Raw genomic sequence first — 18869 nt, 5'->3', positions numbered from 1 at the left:
TAAAGGATGTGGTTAAAAACTAAGGGCAAAGTCCCTTTATCATTTCACTTCAGAACAGGCTTTTGGGTGTAAGGTGAAGTTAACACAAGTTGCTGATCTTGGGTCAGTTTTTCATTTTTCCCACTCACGTTTACAGTTAGGATTGGGTTGAGGGAAGACTAAAACATCTTTGGCCCAACAAAGATTGGGAAGCTTCAATACATTTTTTATTTAATAGTTATTACATTATAATTTTGCCTATTTGGTAATTATTGGTTTATTCTAGGTTGGATCTCAACATTCCACATTGTTACTCAAGGCTGTTTTATAACTTTTTGATAAACTTGAGAGTTTGAAACTGAGTAGAGTTTTTCACCCATTGGGGTCACAACCACATACCACACATCCGTATTAGTAGGATTTATGTTTCCATGACAACATATTTAAGTGACATCACAGCATCGAGCAGATATAGAGGTCTTCTGAGTGGATCAGCTCTCCATTCTTACAGAAGACATCAGGAACAAACTTCAGAGTGAACGAATGTGCTGAGAGAGACACAGTCAGTGAGAACGCATTTTGATGGGCATGGATATCGTGTTTATCGTGGAAATGGTGGAGGTCGTGGGCATCGCCCTGGGAGTCATAGGATTAATACTGACCATTGTGATCTGTGCACTCCCCACCTGGAGGGTGACAACCATTATAGCCGGTAACGTTGCCACCACAGAGGTGGTCTGGTACGGCCTGTGGATGAGATGTGTGACCCAAGGCACAGGACAGACACAGTGTGACAACTCCATGTGGCATTGGAGATATAATCTGCAGCCTGCCAGAGCCATGATCCCCACTGCCATCATCCTGGGGGTTCTGGGGGTCATGGTCTCCATGGTCGGAGCCAAGTGCACCAACTGCATCAAAGACAAAACGTCTCAGGCCAAGTTGATAATTATCACTGGAATACTTTTCATCCTGGCTGGAATTCTCATCCTTATCGCTGTGTTCTTGGTAGCCAAACCAATCATCAGCGACTCCTCCACACAGATTGAAGGGAAGACTGAGTTGGGGGCCTCGCTGTACTTCGGATGGGTGGCAGCCATCCTTCTCTTGATTGGAGGGGTCTTACTGTTCGTCACTGTCGGAGTCTTTGGATGGACGATGGGAATCTTTGGATGGATAGTCTCCCTAGTGTCCTGTTATATCTCTATAAGTCATTATTATTATATTTGGGACATGAAGAAGGTTCTGATGACGATCACCTCCATCTCCTCCATCCTGGGAGCACTAGGAGTGATGGGATCCATCTTTGGGACCAGGTGCTGCAACTGCATCGAGAGTAACAGGATCAGGGTCAAGGCCAGGTTTATCGTTGGAATATTCTTCATCCTGGCCAGTATCCTGCAGCTCACCACTGAAATTGTGGTTGTCCATTTCTTGATAATGGATGTCCAACGGCAGCTCGCTAATCTCGTCGATTTTATCCTATTCGACCTGGTTTTCTTAGCTGAATTGAGTAGCTGGTCCGCCTCCATGCTCCTGATAGGTGGGACCATACTCTGCTGTTCCATATTTAAGAGGAACCAGTCAGACTCATCGATGACTCAATCAACCTCCCGCTAACAGCTCTGTCTGCAACAGGTCATAGAGGAGATTATGTCATATTGTGGTGGGACCATAGTCTGGTGTAGCTGCTGCTACTACTACTGCTTTAACAGAGAGGCTGTACTTTCTTTTAATGAATAAAATTGAGGTAATATAATTTTAATTATATAATTGTAATTCTATGATGAAACAAACTCTGTCCTTTCTGTTCAATGTTTAACAGTCGGAAAGGACCAGATAGGTGTGAAAGCAACATAGTTATTGTTCCACCTTGTCTTTAACACATCAAAGAGGAGTTTATGACATATTGTGTTCAAATATTCAGTTAATTTAGACTGGGAGGCTGAAGTTCCTGAGGAGACTGCAATGAAGGGACATATTCTGACTGTTTCCTCTCTGATGTCATATACCAGTATTGATACTTCTCTTTATGTTTCTTTAAAATGGGGTGCATTTAAGTAGAGAAAGAATTGGATCAGTAGTTGATTGTTTAACCCTGTTAAATATGTTCAAATAAAATAATTGTATCTGACTGCAAAACGTTTCCTGGTTGCTGCTGTGCATTTCCTGTTTATGTTCACTACATCACCAACAAGCCTACAGTCAGTGACCGGGACCTTCTAACTGAAACATACAATATATCACAGTGTAGAATTATTTCAAGCCATGTCCATGAAACAGGTATTATTAGTCTATTTAGTCTATTGTATAGATCATTTCAGTCCATGAATCCAACCTTACAATTATTTATTTTACACTCAAGGGTTTTTCAGCATCTAGTTTCAATCTATTGATGTGTACTATGAGGCCCAGTCCTTTTTTTATTGCCCCTCAGAACAGGCTTTTGGGTGTATGGTGAAGTTGCCCCTAATTGCTATACTTGGGTCAGTTTAGCATTTTCCCCACTAATGGTTGTGGTTAGGATTGGGTTGAGGGAAGAATAAAACATTTTATTATGTCTTTATCCCAAACTCAGATTGGGAAGCCTTCATTTTCATCTCATTCCTACAACATTTTTGGATAGTTATTACATTATAATTATCCCTATTTGGTAATTATTGGTTTATTCCAGGTTGGATCTCCACATTCTATATTGTTATAACAATGCTGTTTTATGATTATCTGAAAACCTGAGCAGAGTTTTTCACCCATTTGGGTCGCAAACACATCCTGCCCCACATTCGTATTGATAGGATTTATGTTTCCATGACAACATATTTAAGTGACATCACAGCATGGAGTAGTTATAGAGGTCTTCTGAGTGGATCAGCTCTCCATTCTTACAGAAGACCTCAGGAACAAACTTCAGAGTGAACAAATCTGCTGAGCGAGACATAGTCAGGGAGAAAGCATTTTGATGGGCACTTTTAGAATATTTTAAGATAATACACAACGCAGAGGACTAAAGGTCAAGAGGGAATTAACGATCAATGGAAATATACGTTTTTCTGTAATAGGGAATTAATGATTAATGGGTCAGAGACATGGGAGGAATTTCAGTCCGGGACTGACAGCTATATGGCAAGTTCTCATTGGTCCAAATTGAGTCTGAAATGGGATACTTGTTATCTGGGCATTGGCCCAATTATATTTCCAGGAATTCTGGAAATAAAGGTGTACAACTCCATGGGGTATTGGGAACACGTTCTGGAACCTGCCAGAGCCATGATCACCACTGTATTCAATCAATCAATCAATCACATTTATTTACAAAGCCCTTCACACATCAGCTGATGTCACAAAGTGCTGTACAGAAACCCAGCCTAAAACCCCAAACAGCAAGCAATGCAAGTGTAGAAGCACGGTGGCTAGGAAAAACTCCCTAGAAAGGCCAGAACCTAGGGAGAAACCTAGAGAGGAACCAGGCTATGAGGGGTGGCCAGTTCTCTTCTGGCTGTGCCGGGTGGAGATTAAAACAGAACATGGCCAAGATGTTCAAATGTTCATAGATGACCAGCAGGGTCAAATAATAATAATCAACAGGGTGCAACAGGTCAGCACCTCAGGAGTAAATGTCAGTTTGCTTTTCATAGCCGATCATTCAGAGTATCTCTACCGCTCCTGCTGTCTCTAAAGAGTTGAAAACAGCAGGTCTGGGACAGGTAGCACGTCCGGTGAACAGGTCAGGGTTCCATAGCCGCAGGCAGAACAGTTGAAACTGGAGCAGCAGCACGGCCAGGTGGACTGGGGACAGCAAAGAGTCATCAAGCCAGGTAGTCCTGAGGCATGGTCCTAGGGCTCAGGTCCTCCGAGAGAGAGAGAGAAAGAAAGAAAGAAAGAAAGAAAGAAAGAGAGAAAGAAAGAAAGAAAGAAAGAAAGAAAGAAAAAGAGAGACAATTAGAGAGAGCACACTTAAATTCACACAGGACACCAGATAAGACAGGAGAAATACTCCAGATATAACAGACTGACCCTAACCCCCCGACACATAAACTACTGCAGCATAAATACTGGAGGCTGAGAAAGGAGGGGTCAAGAGACACTGTGGCCCCGTCCGACGATGCCCCCGGACAGGGCCAAACAGGCAGGATATAACCCCACCCATTTTGCCAAAGCACAGCCCCCATACCACTAGAGGGATGCATTCAACCACCAACTTACCATCCTGAGACAAGGCCGAGTGTAGCCCACGAAGATCTCCGCCACGGCACAACCCAAGGGGGGGCGCCAACCCGGACAGGAAGATCACGTCAGTGACTCAATCCACTCAAGTGACGCACCCCTCCTAGGGACGGCATGGAAGAGCACCAGTAAGCCAGTGACTCAGTCCCTGTAATAGGGTTTGAGGCAGAGAATCCCAGTGGAGAGAGGGGATCCGGCAAGGCAGAGACAGCAAGGGTGGTTCGTTGCTCCAGTGCCTTTCCGTTCACCTTCACACTCCTGGGCCAGACTACACTCAATCATAGGACCTACTGAAGAGATGAGTCTTCAATAAAGACTTAAAGGTTGAGACCGAGTCTGTGTCTCTCACATGGATAGGCAGACCATTCCATAAAAATGGAGCTCTATAGGAGAAAGCCCTGCCTCCAGCTGTTTGCTTCGAAATTCTAGGGACGGTAAGGAGGCCTGCGTCTTGTGACCGTAGCGTATGTGTAGGTATGTACGGCAGGACCAACTCGGAAAGATAGGTAGGAGCAAGCCCATGTAATGCATTGTCGGTTAGCAGTAAAACCTTGAAATCAGCCCTTGCTTTAACAGGAAGCCAGTGTAGAGAGGCTAGCACTGGAGTAATATGATCACCTTTTTTGGTTCTAGTCAAGATTCTAGCAGCCTTGTTTAGCACTAACTGAAGTTTATTTAGTGCGTTATCCGGGTAGCCGGAAAGTAGAGCGTTGCAGTAGTCTAACCTAGAAGTGAAAAAAGCATGGGTTAATTTTTCTGCATAATTTTTGAACAGAAAGTTTCAGATTTTTGCAATGTTACGTAGATGGAAAAAAGCTATCCTTGAAACAGTCTTGATATGTTCTTCAAAAGAGAGATCAGGGTCCAGAGTAACACCGAGGTCCTTCACAGTTTTATTTGGGACGACTGTACAACCTTCAAGATTAATTGTCAGATTCAACAGAAGATCTCTTTGTTTCTTGGGACCTAGAACAAGCATCTCTGTTTTGTCCGAGTTTAAAAGTAGAACATTTGCCGCCATCCACTTCCTTATGTCTGAAACACAGGCTTACAGGGAGGGCATTTTGGGGCTTCACCGTGTTTCATCAAAATTTACAGCTGTGTGTCATCCGCATAGCAGTGAAAGTTAACATTATGTTTCCGAATGACATTACCAAGAGGTAAAATATATAGTGAAAACAATAGTGGATTTGTCAGAGGACAAACCATCCACGGAGACAAACTGATGTCTTTCCGACAGATAAGATCTAAACCAGGACAGAACTTGTCCGTGTAGACCAATTTGGGTTTCCAATCTCTCCAAAAGAATGTGGTGATCGATGGTATCAAAAGCAGCATTAAGGTCTAGGAGCATGAGGACGGATGCAGAGCCTCGGTCTGGTGCCATTAAAAGGTAATTTACCACCTTCACAAGTGCAGTCTCAGTGCTATGTTGGGGTCTAAAACCAGACTGAAGCATTCTGTATTCACTGTTAGGGGTTTTAGGCTGGGTTTCTGTATCACTTTTTGTAATCAGCTGATGTAAGAAGGGCTTTATAAATACATTTGATTGATTGATTGATCTGTACTTCTCCACAACTTTGTCCCTGACCTGTTTGGGGAGCTCCTTGGTCTTCATAGTGCTGCTTGCTTGGTGGTGACCCTTGCTTAGTGGTGCTGCAGACTCTGGGGCCTTTCAGAACAGGTGTAAATATACTGAGATCATGCGACAGATCATTTGACACTTATATTGTACACAGGTGGACTTTATTTAACTAATTACAGTGGGGCAATAAAGTATTTAGTCAGCCACCAATTGTGCAAGTTCTCCCACTTAAAAAGATGAGAGAGGCCTGTAATTTTCATCATAGGTACACGTCAACTATGACAGACAAAATTAGAAAAAATCCAGAAAATCACATTGTAGGATTTTTAATGAATTTATTTGCAAATTATGGTGGAAAATAAGTATTTGGTCACCTACAAACAAGCAAGATTTCTGGCTCTCACAGACCTGTAACTTCTTCTTTAAGAGGCTCCTCTGTCCTCCACTCGTTACCTGTATTAAAACCTGTTGGGGATAGGGGGCAGTATTTGCACGGCCGGATAAAAAACATACCCGATTTAATCTGGTTACTATTCCTGCCCAGTAACTAGAATTTGGATAGAAAACACCCTAAAGTTTCTAAAACTGTTTGAATGGTGTCTGTGAGTATAACAGAACTCATTTGGCAGGCCAAAACCTGAGAAGATTCCAAACAGGAAGCGCTCTCTCTGACTATTTCTTGGCCTTCTTGATCATCTCTAACCAAAACAGGGGATCTCTGGCATAACGTGACATTTTCTAACGCTCCCATAGGCTCTCAGAAGGCGCCAGAACAATGAATGGTGACTTTGCAGGCCATGGCTGAAAAACAGTAGCGCATTTGGATAGTGGTCGATCTGAGGACAATGAGACTGGAGGCGCGTGCACGAGCCGACACCATGTTTACTTTCTCTCTCTTTGAACGAAAACAACGACTCCCGGTCGGAATATTATCGCTTTTTTACGAGAAAAATCTCATAAAAATTGATTTTAAACAGCGTTTGTCATGCTTCGAAGTACGGTAATGGAATATTTTGAATTTTTTTTGTCACGAAACGCGTCGGGCGCGGATAGTGTCTTGAACGCACGAACAAAACGCCGCTATTTGGATATAACTATGGATTATTTGGAACCAAACCAACATTTGTTATTGAAGTAGAAGTCCTGGGAGTGCATTCTGACGAAGAACAGCAAAGGTAATCCAATTTTTCTAATAGTAATTCTGAGTTTGGTGAGTACCACACTTGGTGGGTGTCAAAATAGCTAGCCTGTGATGGCTGGGCTATCTACTCAGAATATTGCAAAATGTGCTTTCACCGAAAAGCTATTTTAAAATCGGACATAGCGAGTGCATAAAGGAGTTCTGTATCTATAATTCTTAAAATAATTGTTATGTTTTTTGTGAACGTTTATCGTGAGTAATTTAGTAAATTCACCGGAAGTGTTCGGTGGGAATGCTAGTCACATGCTAGTCACATGCTAATGTAAAAAGCTGTTTTTTAATATAAATATGAACTTGATTGAACAAAACATGCATGTATTGTATAACATAATGTCCTAGGAGTGTCATCTGATGAAGATCATCAAAGGTTAGTGCTGCATTTAGCTGTGGTTTTGGTTTTTGTGACATTATATGCTAGCTTGAAAAATGGGTGTCTGATTATTTCTGGCTGGGTACTCTGCTGACATAATCTAATGTTTTGCTTTCGTTGTAAAGCCTTTTTGAAATCGGACAGTGTGGTTAGATTAACGAGAGTCTTGTCTTTAAAATGGTGTAAAATAGTCATATGTTTGAGAAATTGAAGTAATAGCATTTCTAAGGTATTTGAATATCGCGCCACGGGATTACACTGGCTGTTGAGTAGGTGGGACGCAAGCGTCCCACCTACCCCATAGAGGTTAATGGCACCTGTTTGAACTTGTTATCAGTATAAAAGACACCTGTCCACAACCTCAAACAGTCACACTCCAAACTCCACTATGGCCAAGACCAAAGAGCTGTCAAAGGACACCAGAAACACAATTGTAGACCTGCACCAGGCTGGGAAGACTGAATCTGCAATAGGTAAGCAGCTTGGTTTGAAGAAATCAACTGTGGGAGCAATTATTAGGAAATGGAAGACACACAAGACCACTGATAATCTCCCTCGATCTGGGGCTCCACGCAAGATCTCACCCGGTGGGGTCAAAATGATCACAAGAACGATGAGCAAAAATCCCAGAACCACACGGGGGGACCTAGTGAATGACCTGCAGAGAGCTGGGACCAAAGTAACAAAGCGTACCATCGGTAACACACTACGCCGCCAGGGACTCAAATCCTGCAGTGCCAGACGTGTCCCCCTGCTTAAGCCAGTACATCTCCAGGCCCGTCTGAAGTTTGCTAGAGAGCATTTGGATGATCCAGAAGAGGATTGGGAGAATGTCATATGATCAGATGAAACCAAAATATAACTTTTTGGTAAAAACTCAACTCGCCGTGTTTGGAGGTCAAAGAATGCTGAGTTGCATCCAAAGAACAACATACCTACTGTGAAGCATGGGGGTGGAAACATCATGCTTTGGGGCTGTTTTTCTGCAACGGGACCAGGACGACTGATCCGTGTAAAGGAAAGAATGAATGGGGCCATGTATCGTGAGATTTTGAGTGAAAACCTCCTTCCATCAGCAAGGGCATTGAAGATGAAACGTGGCTGGGTCTTTCAGCATGACAATGATCCCAAACACACCGCCCGGGCAATGAAGGAGTGGCTTCGTAAGAAGCATTTCAAGGTCCTGGAGTGGCCTAGCCAGTCTCCAGATCTCAACCCCATAGAAAATCTTTGGAGGGAGTTGAAAGTCCGTGTTGCCCAGCGACAGCCCCAAAACATCACTGCTCTAGAGGAGATCTGCATTGAGGAATGGGCCAAAATACCAGCAACAGTGTGTGAAAACCTTGTGAAGACTTACAGAAAACGTTTGACCTGTGTTATTGCCAACAAAGGGTATATAACAAAGTATTGAGATAAACTTTTGTTATTGACCAAATACTTATTTTCCACCATAATTTGCAAATAAATTCATTAAAAATCCTACAATGTGTTTTTCTGGATTTTTTTTCTCATTTTGTCTGTCATAGTTGAAGTGTACCTATGATGAAAATTACAGGCCTCTCATCTTTTTAAGTGGGAGAACTTGCACAATTGGTGGCTGACTAAATACTTTTTTGCCCCACTGTATGTGACTTCTGAAGGTAATTGTTTGCACCAGAGCGTATTTAGGGGCTTCATAGCAAAGGGGGTGAATGTAAATGCACACACCACTTTTCAGTTTTTTATTCTTTAGAATTTTTTTAATCAAGTTATTTTTTTCATTTCACTTCAACAATTTGGACTATTTTGTGTATGTCCATTACATGATATCCAAATAAAAATCCATTTAAATTACAGGTTGTAATGCATCAAAATAGGAAAAATGCCAAGGGGGGGAATACTTTTGCAAGGCACTGTGTATGTAAATCTATGATGAAACAACATCTATCTTTTCTGTTCAATGTTACACAATCGGAAAGGACCAGATTGGTGTGAAAGCAACATCGTTAATGTTCCATCTTGTCTTTAACACACCAAAGAGGAGATTATGTCATATTGTGTTCAAATATTCAGTTAATTTAGACCGTGAGGAGAAGTTCCTGAGGAGACTGCAATTAAGGGACATATTCTCACTGTTTTGCTCTCTGATTTCCTATACCAGTATTGATTCTTCTCTTTATGTTTCTTTAAAATGGGATGAATTTAATTCGAGAAATAATAGAATCAGAAGTTGAATGTTTAACCCTGTTGAAGATGTTCAAATAAAATAATTGTATCTGACCGCAAAGCGTTTCCTGGTTGCTGCCATGCATTTCCTGTCTATGCTCACCACGTTAACCACAAGCCTACAGTCAGCGACTGGGACCTTATGACTGAAACATATACCATAGTGTATAATTATTTTATGACATGTTTATGAAACTGTTGTCATTAGTCTATTTAGTCTATTGTATAGTTCATTTCAGTCCATGAATCCAACCTCATAACTATTTATTTCAAACTTAAATGTTTTTCATCATGAAGTTTCAATCTAACTGAATGTCACTAGTATCTCCCTCAAGTGTGTCCCAACCTCAAACTGCCCCACATCTGAATGAATAGGTTGTTTACATAACAACATATTTGACCCTTGTGTGGTGTTCAGGTCTCTGGGAACCATTTTCAATGTTTACTAATAGAAAAATGATACAAATAATTATTTATTCAACCTGAGACTCATTGGCATTGGCTCATTTTCTGTGAAGAACATGCACTGTGCACCCCCCCCCACACACACACACATTATGTGGTGTTCGGGTCCACTGGACCCGAGGGTAATAAAAGTGTGGAAAAGTGTGTGTGTGTGTGTCGGTGAAAACAAGTAAAAATGAAACAAAAAGGTTTGCTGTGTGCGTTCACTCTGTCTTCATCCTCCTGGGGTCTGCTGTTTCAACATAGTACCAAGAACCTGTCTGTCTCCCTGTCTGTTTGCCTGTCTCCTGCTTTACGCGCACTCTTAACCGTTCGTAGTGTGTGAAACTACACAATGTCTTGCGAGAACCTAGATACATTATCCCACACTCTACCCCAGCCAGGTGCAAGTTGGGGGAGGGACACAACAAATACATATCTTTTCATGTGTTGCTCCTTACCACAATCAATCAGTATGGCAAAAATAATCTCTGCCTTAGAAATTATTTTTGCAGAAAGAGAAGTTAGAGTGGAAGGAACGTCTTCCACTTTGGAAGATGAAGAATTTTTCTTATATGAGGATCATGTCTCAGTCAATTCGAAGTCTGGAAGAAGAGGATAAGATTGACCCTCACCCAGCCCCAGGACCAGCCCGTCAGAATCCAGCCCCAGGACCAGTCTGTCAGCAACCAGCTCATCAGCAGCCTGCAGGAGGAGAAATTTGGACATAAAAACATTGTGAAATTGAATGGTCTTCTTGACCAAGGAAGGAGCCACCCTGCATGGCTGCCAATGTGATAAGGTTGCAACCAGGGCCGACGCGGATGGCGGTTACTCATGTGCAGGGCATAAAGTCTTCTTTTGAACTGTTCATCACAGACACCATCCAGAAAAGTCTCGAGGTATTGCTCGCCTGAGGTAGAGTACCTTATGATAAGCTGTAGACCACACTGTCTACTGTCGTAGAAATATTCGCTCAATAATATTTCTCAGATACCGGAACTTGTGAATTCAAATAGACTTTATTACAAAGTAAAAAGCCGAGCTGGCCCATGGACCAACTGCCTTTCCAGCCTCAGCACACACCTTTTATACAGTTTTCATCCTTACGTCACACACATAGAATCCCCTCTTGATGTTAATGAATCATCTTCGTTGGCCTTGGCCACCATTATCTTTTTGCCATGCACTTATTTTAGCTTGTTTTACATTTTCTTATTGGCACAGACATTAGGGCATAGATTCTATTGGTGGCGTAACCATAGTAATGAGACAAAAATAAACAGATATGCACACCCCTAATGCAGGTGCATGTCTAATGGTGCTTAAGTAATACAAACCTTTGCTCCTAATGCACATACATGTATAATGGTGCCTATAAATGATTAACTAATGTCTACAGTTGAAGTCGGAAGTTTACATACACCTTAGCCAAATACATTTATACTCAGTTTTTCACAATTCCTGACTTTTAATCCTTGTAAAAATTCCCTGTCTTAGGTCAGTTAGGATCACCACTTTATTATAAGAAAGTGAAATGTCAGAGTAAATGAAGAGAGAACGATTTATTTCAGCTTTAATTTCTTTCCTCACATTCCCAGTGGGTCAGAAGTTCACATACACTCAATTAGTGTTTTGTAGCATTGCCTTTCAATTGTTTAACTTGGGTCAAACGTTTCGTGTAGTCTTCCACAAGCTTCCCACAATAAGTTGGGTGAATTTTGGCCCATTCCTCCTGACAGAGCTGGTGTAACTGAGTCAGGTTTGTAGGCCTTCTTGCTCGCACACACTTTTTCAGTTCTGCCCACAAATTTTCTATAGGATTGAGGTCAGGGCTTTGTGATGGCCACTCCAATACCTTGACTTTGTTGTCCTTAAAGAATTTTGCCACAACTTTTGAAGTATGCTTGGGGTCATTGTCCATTTGGAAGACCCATTTGCGACCAAGCTTTAACTTCCTGACTGTTAAGATTGAATCCTACTACACCAGCTCTGACACTCGTCAAACATGGCAGGGCATTAAAACTATTACGGACTACAAAGGGAATCCCAAATGCGAGCTGCCCAGTGATGTGAGCCTACCAGACGAGCTAAATGCCTTTTATGCTCGCTTCGAGGCAAGCAACACTGAAGCATGCACGAGAGCACCAGCTGTTCTGGATAACTGTGTGATAACGCTATTGGTAGCCGATGTGAACAAAACCTTTAAACAGGTCAACATTCACAAAGCCGATGGGCCAGACAGATTACCAGGACCTGTACTCAAAGCATGCGCGGACCAACTGGCAAGTGTCTTCACTGACATTTTCAACCTCTCCCTGACCGAGTCTATAATACCTACATGTTTCAAGCAGACCACCATAGTCCCTGTGCCCAAGGAAGCGAAGGTAACCTGCCTAAATGATTACTGCCCCGTGGCACTCACGTCAGTAGCCATGAAGTGCTTCAAAAGGCTGGTCATGGCTCACAACTGCTTCCTCCCGGACACCCTATACCCACTCCAATTCGCATACCGCCCCACAGATCCTACTTCTAAAAATGCACCTTTCCTGTTTGAATGGTGTCTGTGAGTATAACAGAACTCATATGGCAGGCCAAAACCTGAGAAGATTCTATACAGGAAGTGCCCTGTCTGACAATTTGTTCTCCTTTTAGGGCATCTCTATCAAAAATACAGCATCTCTGCTGTAACGTGACATTTTATATGGCTTTCATTGGCTCTAGGAAGGCGCCAGAAAGTGGAATGAGAGCTCTCCAGTCTCTGGGCGAAAAACAGCAGGGGTTTTTGTGAGTGCTCCTTCTGAGAACAATGACACTGAGGTGCGCGTGCATGAGACGACTCCATTTTTTTCTTTCAGTGTTTGAATGAATACAACGTCGCCCGGTTGGAATATTATTGCTATTTTACGAGAAAAATAGCATAAACATTTATTTTAACCTCTACGGGCCACGGGGGCAGTATTGAGAATTTTGAAAAAAATATGTGCCCATTTTTAACTGCCTCCTACACCAACTCAGAAGCTAGGATATGCATATTATTAACACATTCGGATAGAAAACACTCTGAATTTTCTAAAACAGTTTGAATGGTGTCTGTAAGTATAACAAAACTCATATTGCAGGCAAAAACCTGAGAAAAATAGATTTAAAAAAAATGAGAATTTTGTGGCTGTACTATTTAGTGTCATTGTTTATTAGATACCATAGTGAGAAAGGATTCAGTTCGCAACTCCTACGGCTTCCACTAGATGTCAGCGATCTTTATAAAGTTGTTTGAAGCTTCTATGATTAACAGGGAGCAAATTAGAATGCATTGAAGTTGACGTCCCTGGGATGTCGTCACTTCCATTATTGCCTGCACCTGCGCAATCATGAGACACGAGACATTTTTAAAAAACGTTTTTCTAGACATAGGTGAGGTCGGGTTGAAACATTACTGATGTTTCACGTTAAAAATGGCTCTAAAGATTGATGCTAAACAACGTTTGACATGTTTGAACAAACGTAAATAGATTATTTTTGTAACTTTTTTAACTTTTCGCCGTGACTTCACACACCCCCCCCGCGCTACTTTTTAGTAGCCACCGAAGCGCTAACAACATGGAACAACTTGGAGTTATTTGGACATCAATTATGAACTTTGTCAAAAGAAACCCCATTTGTTGTGGACCTGGAATTCCTGGTAATGGTAATGGATTATTGACAATAGTATTATTGATATTACATGGTTACAAGATGATGCTAAGCTAATTAGGCTAGCTTATTGTTCTTAGCACAGCACCCGGTTTATTGCAACTTGTGATTTCCCAGTAAAGTTATTTTGAAATCTGGCAAGACAGTATCATTTACGAAATGTTAAACTATAATTATTTGAATGACAATATTATAATTTACCGATGTTTTCGAATAGTAATTTTGAAAATTGTAACGTTGTTCACCGGAAGCATTTCAGAGAAGAAAAAAATCAGAATTTCACCGCTACTGTAAAATGCGGTTTTTGGATATAAATATGAACTTGATGGAACAAAAAATGCATGTATTGTATAACATAATGTCCTAGGAGTGTCATCTGATGGAGATTGTCAAAGGTTGGTGCATAATTTTAGCTGGTTTCTGCTTTTGGTGACGCCTGACCTTGAATTGAAAATGGATGTTTGTACTTTTGTGGCTATGTACTGTCCTAACATAATCTAACTTTATGCTTTTGCCGTAAAGCCTCTTTGAAAATCGAACAATGTGGTTAGATTAAGGAGATGTTTATCTTTTAAATGGTGTAAAATAGTTGATTGTTTGAGAATGTTTTGAATTTCCAGCCTTGCTAGCAATCCCGTCTCAGGGTTCATTGCTAACCCGTGGCCTCAACAGGTTTTAAACAGCGTTTGACATGCTTCGAAGTACGGTAATGGAATATTTTGAAATCTTTTGTCACGAAATGTGCCGGTGCGTCACCCTTCGGATAGTGACTTGAACGCACAAACAAAACGGAGCTATTTGGATATAACTATGGATTATTTGGAACCAAAACAACATTTGTTGTTGAAGTAGAAGTCCTGGGAGTGCATTCTGACGAAGAACAGCAAAGGTAATTCAATTTTTCTTATAGTAAATCTGAGTTTGGTGAGGGCCAAACTTGGTGGGTGTCAAATTATCTAGCCGTGATATCTACTCAGAATATTGCAAAATGTGCTTTCACCGAAAATCTACAGTAGCCCATCTGTAAACAGCCCATCTATCTACCTACCTCATCCCCATACTGTATTTATTTATTTATCTTGCTCCTTTGCACCGCAGTATCTCTACTGGCACATTCATCTTCTGCACATCTACCATTCCAGTGTTTAATTGCTTTATTGTAATTACTTCGCCACCATGGCCTATTTATTGCCTTAACTCCATTACCTCATTTGCACTAGGACCAAGAGGCTCCTCAACAGCTTCTACCCCCAAGCCATAAGACTGCTGAACAATTAATAAAATCGCCACCGGACAATTTGCATTGACCCCCCCTTTTGTACACTGCTTTATTATCAATACTGTTTATTATCAATGCATAGTCACTTCACCCCCACTTACATGTACAAATTACCTCAACTAACCTGTACCCCTGCACACTGACTCGGTACCGGTACCCCCTGTATATAACCTCATTATTGTTATTCTTATTGTGTTACTTTTTGATTTTTCTTTTGATTTTAGTCTACTTGGTAAATATTTTCGTAACTCTTCTTGAATTGCACTGCTGGTTAAGGGCTTGTAAGTAAGCATTTCACTGTAAAGTCTACACTTGTTGTATTCGGCGCATGTGACAAATATAGTTTGATTTGATTTGAAAATCATTCTGGACTGCACTAATTTGGAGGTGAAGGCGTGTTTTTGGAGAGAATCATTTACATGCATACTTTGAGGTTCTTATCCTTTCTGGTGTTTTCAGATCCAATGGGAAATCCACAGAATCCCTGTGGGATGCAGAAACTGGGATATAACGTTTCCCTGCAACATTGCCTCTGGAAACTTCCCCATTATTTCCAGACCTATCTGCTTCGATAACCAAGACATCAGACCAGCTCGGCGGAAGAGAGACAAGCTAACTGCAATCAGGTCAGTGTGTGACATGTGTGTGGACAGCCTTCCCCCGTTTTACAACCCTGGGTCAAACGTTACTGTTGATGAGCAGCTTATGCCATTTAGGGGCCACTGCCCCTTCAGGCAGTACATAACCCGCAAAATATGGAATCAAGATGTGGGCTGCCTGTGATGCTTCTTCATCATATTCGTCATATATCATAACTTGCAACTGTATACGGGGACAGGAGCTCCTCAAGAGAAAGCTGACAATAATAGGAACAGTACGAAAAAACAAGCCAGAGCTCCCACCTCAGCTGTTGAATACATGGTACAGGCCTATCAATTCCTCTAAGTTTGTGTTCACGTCCAACACGTCCCTCGTGTCCTACTTGCCAAAGAAAGGCAAAAATGTGGTACTCATGGGTACACTGCATAGGGATGGGAGAATATGTGGCCAGGAACATCATCTATGATAATGGATTACAATACCACAAAAAGAGGGGTGGACAATTTAGACAAGCTGGTGACTGGCTACAGCTGCAAAAGAAGAACCCTACGCTGGCCACTTGTGATATTCTTCAATATCTTGGACATCTCGGCGTACAATGCATTTGTCATCTGGATGGCGTTGAACCCAGATTGGAACAGAGGGAAGTTCCAGAGGAGATGGCTCTTTCTCGAGGAGCTGGGCAAGGCATTGGTAAGACCTCAAATCCAGAGGAGGCAACATATCCCAAGGACCACAGCTTCTGCAGCCATCGAGAGGAGGATTCAGGAGGAGGATGCTGGTGCCCCATCTGCCTGACCCACAAAACCAACAACTCCAATACCTGAAGTAAGTGTGGGTGATGTTGTTGCATGTGTGTGTGTCTGACTCTCCTACCTTGGCCTGCTGAAACTATATATGTGAGTGTGTGTGTGTGAGTGAGTGAGTGAGTGAGTGAGTGAGATGTCAGTAAAATTCCTGAACTAAGTGTTTTCATCATTCTAGAATGCAGTCGGTTCCAACAAGAAGAAGCGCTGCAATGTGTGAGGATACCAAGAAGGACCGGAAAACACACCTGTTGACAACTTCTGGTGAAATTGGAGGGCGCGCAATTCAAATAAATAATCATAAAAATTATGCATATTAAACATTTATGAACATACAACTGTCTTATATCAGTTAAAAGCTTAAAATCTTGTTAATCTAAGTGCATTGGCCAATTTACAATAGGATTTACAGTGAAAGCATGCCATGCCATTGTTTGAGGACGGCGCCCCACATCAACATATTTTTCCACCGGCACAGGCTTCATAAAATCACAAATAACTATTAAATATTCACTTAATTTTTTAAAATCTTCCTCTGATTTACAATCCAAAGGGTCCCAGCTACAACATGAATGGTCGTTTTGTTAGATAAAACTCATCCAGAACGCCGCAGCCCGTCTGGTGTTCAACCTTCCCAAGTTCTCTCACGTCACCCCGCTCCTCCGCTCTCTCCACTGGCTTCCAGTTGAAGCTCGCATCCGCTACAAGATCATGGTGCTTGCCTACGGAGCTGTGAGGGGAACGGCACCTCTGTACCTTCAGGCTCTGATCAGGCCCTACACCCAAACAAGGGCACTGCGTTCATCCACCTCTGGCCTGCTCGCCTCCCTACCTCTGAGGAAGCACAGTTCCCGCTCAGCCCAGTCAAAACTGTTCGCTGCTCTGGCACCCCTATGGTGGAACAAGCTCCCTCACGATGCCAGGACAGCGGAGTCAATCACCACCTTCCGGAGACACCTGAAACCCCACCTCTTTAAGGAATACCTGGGATAGGATAAAGTAATCTTTCTAACCCCCCCTTAAAAGATTTAGATGCACTATTGTAAAGTGGTTGTTCTACTGGATATTATAGGTGAATGCACCAATTTGTAAGTCGCTCTGGATAAGAGCATCTGCTAAATGACTTAAATGTAATGGAAATGTAAAATCTTTCTTTATATCCCAAAAAGTCTGTTTAGTTGGCGCCATCGATTTGAGTAAACCACTCGTTCAACATCCAAAAAGCTACCGCTAAACTTTGTTAAAACAAATCTAAATACGTTTCTATTTAATCCTCAGGTATCCTAAAATGTAATTAGGCATTAAGTATTTTTAAGTAAATTGTTTGGCTGTATTGTTTAAAACCCAATAATGTTGTGGGTCCATCAAACCTGCGAACATTGGGTGAAGAACAAAAACATGAACACCACACAAGGGTTTAGTGACATCACAGCATTGTAGTGGCCTTGTAACTAACCCAGATCTTCAGTTACAGTATAATCGAAAGGTGAGAACATTTAGAAAAGAAGGCTATATTGTTCTAGAACTTTGTTGGTACGGAAATTCCTTGAGATATAGTATCTTCTCTATCTTCTCAGGTTTTCTGAAACCTCTTTGTTGAGTAACTCAAGGAGTCAATTGGGAAGGAGATGGTGGGCATCGCCTTGGGAGTCATAGAATGAATCAGCTCCATAATGGCATGTGCTTTGCCCATGTGGGTGATGCACACCAAGACTGGAAAGACTATCGGGTATGAACTGTGATATCGAGAGCACAAGCCAGATGCAGTGTGATGTCATGCCCCTGAACCTGCAGGCTGCCAGAGCCATGATACTCACTTCCATCATCCTGGGCGTTCTGGGGGTCATGGTCTCCATGGTCGGAGCCAAGTGCACCAACGGCATCAAAGACAAAACGTCTCAGCCCAAGTTGATAATTATCACTGGAATACTTCTCATCCTTATCGCTGTTTCATTGGTAGAAAGATCAATCATCAGCAACTCCTCCAAGTGGATCGGAGGGAAGAAGAAGCTGGGGGCTTCGCTGTACTTTGTCTGGGTGAACTGACCTGCTCCTGATTGGAGGGGTCTTACTGTGCATCACTCTTGGAGTCTTTGGATGGATAGTCTCCCTTGTTCCCTGTGCTATCTCTATATTATGCCTAGCCCAATGTGCTTGTGTACCCTCCTATAGGGACATATGAATGTATCTGATGATGATCACCTCTATCTCCTCCATCCTGGGAGCTTTAGGAGTGATGGGGTTCATCTTTGGGACCAATTGCTGTAACTGCATCAAGAGTAACAGGACCAGGGTCAAGGCCAGGATTATCGTTGGAATATTCTTCATTCTGGCTGGTATCCTGCAGTTCACCACTGTAGAGCAGCACTGTAGCTGTTCAATGTGAAAGGTTATCTTTCTTATACAACAATAACGAATTGAATAACATTAACGTAATGGTTTGTCCAATGGGGGAACTTGGTGCTATACTGTTCAGAGAATCC

The 18869-nt window shown here is 42.1% G+C and overlaps 1 protein-coding gene and 1 pseudogene across 1 annotated transcript; both read left to right on the top strand.

Moving 5' to 3' along the window:
- Positions 1-477: 477 nt before the first annotated feature.
- LOC115204552 (claudin-4-like) lies at positions 478-2121 on the top strand. The gene has a single exon (XM_029770217.1). It carries the CDS (start codon positions 562-564, stop codon positions 1597-1599), a length of 1038 nt encoding a protein of 345 aa, XP_029626077.1. The 5' UTR covers positions 478-561; the 3' UTR covers positions 1600-2121.
- A 13860-nt stretch (positions 2122-15981) lies between these two features.
- On the top strand, positions 15982-18568 carry LOC115202647 (claudin-4-like; annotated as a pseudogene).
- Positions 18569-18869: the final 301 nt, after the last annotated feature.

The sequence above is a fragment of the Salmo trutta genome, chromosome 12, assembly GCF_901001165.1.
Source record: "Salmo trutta chromosome 12, fSalTru1.1, whole genome shotgun sequence".
Lineage (NCBI taxonomy): Eukaryota > Metazoa > Chordata > Actinopteri > Salmoniformes > Salmonidae > Salmo > Salmo trutta.
Note: the sequence above shows the minus strand (reverse complement) of the source record. Positions and strands in the feature narration are given on the sequence as shown.

Bases quoted from the DNA above. Each gene is read 5' to 3' on its own strand.
- LOC115204552 (XM_029770217.1), top strand. From the start codon at position 562: ATGGGCATGGATATCGTGTTTATCGTGGAAATGGTGGAGGTCGTGGGC.